The following is a 1,968-nucleotide window of genomic DNA, read 5'->3' as shown; positions in this document are numbered from 1 at the left end:
TACACTCACCCACGTTCTGTAAACGATCCTTATATAACACTTTCCACACACCAAGACAACCATTTATTTTTACCAGAGGTTGGGTTTACTAATCCAATTTTAACGACAGGCACCAACAATTTTACTCGGACGTTAAGGGAACAATACGATTGTAACTTTCAGTGCGTTTGATAACTAACGTTCGGGTTAACCAAAACCACACTTACAAGGGTCAACCTCTTGTCGTCAACATACCTGGTGAATTTTATTAATTTTGTCAAAATCGTATAAGGTGTGTCCCAAAAATCAGACAACAGTCGACACTACCATCACCAGAGAGTCTCTCGTCAACGATGGTCGTCTCAAAAAACATGTCTTGCGACAAACGGTAACAAGCCTTTACTACGACGAAATGGAGAACCTGAGACACAACCCCTGAAACGAGTCTCGGCCCGTCGTCGTCCTTCCTACTAGCCTACTCTCCCTCGAGTAGTCTCCCTCACTGCGCCGGCTACGCCTTTCGAGACACCCCTCAACGACCGTTGCACAAGAGGTGCGGTCCGTTGGACTTTGTCGTGTTGGGTTTGTGTGTACGCTACACATCAGGTACGTTGAAATAGAGTCTCACGGTGCCTATGAGCTGACCCTAAACCGTGCTGTCGAAATCTTCAACCAAAACACACAACACAGTAGACAAGTGTTCACAAAGATATAATTTCCTACTACTGTTGGGCGGCATCATCCACCATAACCAAAAGATTTCACGAAACTTAAGTGTTGGCCCTCTGTTTCCCTGGTTAACTTGACACTATGACTATGACAACAAGGACAGTGTCGTAAAGGAAATGGCTTGAGTACCACTATGCGGTAAGCCGGCTACTTAACACTCCGCGCGGCGTACTCGTAGAGGAAAGAAGGCGAACCTGACTACACCGAGTGCACTTTGTCGAACGGTTCTGCCGTACGGCCTCCAGAGTACGAGCTCCAAATCGTTGGCGAACTGGTGGGGCGAGGGGTCTAGCGGATTTCCTGGTTCTTCTCCACTGTCCCATTTTGTGTCAGCTGGTTACGTTGAGACCCTTCGTCCTCGACTTTCGTCGCAAGTCCTCAGAAATGGAACGACCCTCATCACAGGGCGCGCCATTGACGTTTAGGCAGGTAACGGCACGCGCACCGGTCTTTGATGAACGTGGCAGCTTGTGCCTCCGCTGCGCCTAGAGGGAGCAAACTCGGCCGTCGCATCCGCCGCCCGTCGCGAACAACCCCGTGGTGCGACACGAAGGTCAATTTTACGCACACCGCGAGTCATGCCGGTTGGTCCTCTCCGATACCGTCGACCCAGTGCTTACCATTCACCGTAAGAACCACACCTACCATGTTCGACTGGTTGTCGGTCCTTCTACTCTGGTGCGGTGTGCCTTGTCGCACTTAATGCGCCCAGTGGGGCGACAATTCTCTACGACCCGTTTAGAGCAAGTGGACGCAGTGGAGTTCACCCTGTGTGCGAGCAGAGTCTTGGGTCGTTTCGTACGGCTCAAGTTAGAAGTGACCCCGGGAAGTCGCGCCGAACACGCGCCACGCCTGTTGTACCACGCACACAGCCGAACCTTCATCTGTACGTCGGACACGCGGACTTACCGCGTCCGCTTGCACATTTGTAGAGCCGGCGCCGTAAAACAACGTCACTCGGCAACCCGGGGCAAAGACCGTCATACGGGCGTTTTCTCAGGCGGTTAGGCCGCTGCGCTCCCGCATATGGACGGTGTAACCTATTCCCGGGGCGGGACGCAGAGCATGTGGAGACACCCTGGTTGATCCCGCTGTCAAATCCACGTGGGTGTTCACGGTGTAGTTACAACTCGTTCGGCGCCAGCGCGCCCGCGCCGTCAAGACCCAGCGCAGCCCGTCGACGGCAGCACACCGTCTTCGCTCGTAAAATGCCAGAGTAAGCAGCCGTCCCTTCAAACAGACCCGGCCCCGCATCTTACC

At 53.2% G+C, this 1,968-nt stretch overlaps 1 protein-coding gene across 1 annotated transcript in view; it reads left to right on the top strand.

Moving 5' to 3' along the window:
* kmt2d (lysine (K)-specific methyltransferase 2D) overlaps window positions 1-1,968 on the top strand; it is a 31,529-nt gene that overhangs the window by 25,783 nt on the left and 3,778 nt on the right. Inside the window, exons 49-51 of the mRNA XM_010784518.1 lie at window positions 1,042-1,137; window positions 1,198-1,391; window positions 1,832-1,924. Coding sequence (XP_010782820.1) covers window positions 1,042-1,137; window positions 1,198-1,391; window positions 1,832-1,924 — 383 coding nt within the window. The remainder of the gene's footprint in view (window positions 1-1,041; window positions 1,138-1,197; window positions 1,392-1,831; window positions 1,925-1,968) is intronic.

The sequence above is a fragment of the Notothenia coriiceps genome, unplaced genomic scaffold (assembly GCF_000735185.1).
Source record: "Notothenia coriiceps isolate Sejong01 unplaced genomic scaffold, NC01 NC01_scaffold00026421, whole genome shotgun sequence".
In the NCBI taxonomy this organism is placed as follows: Eukaryota; Metazoa; Chordata; class Actinopteri; order Perciformes; family Nototheniidae; genus Notothenia; species Notothenia coriiceps.
The sequence above is the reverse complement of the archived record's forward strand: the minus strand, read 5'-3'. Positions and strand labels throughout refer to the sequence as shown.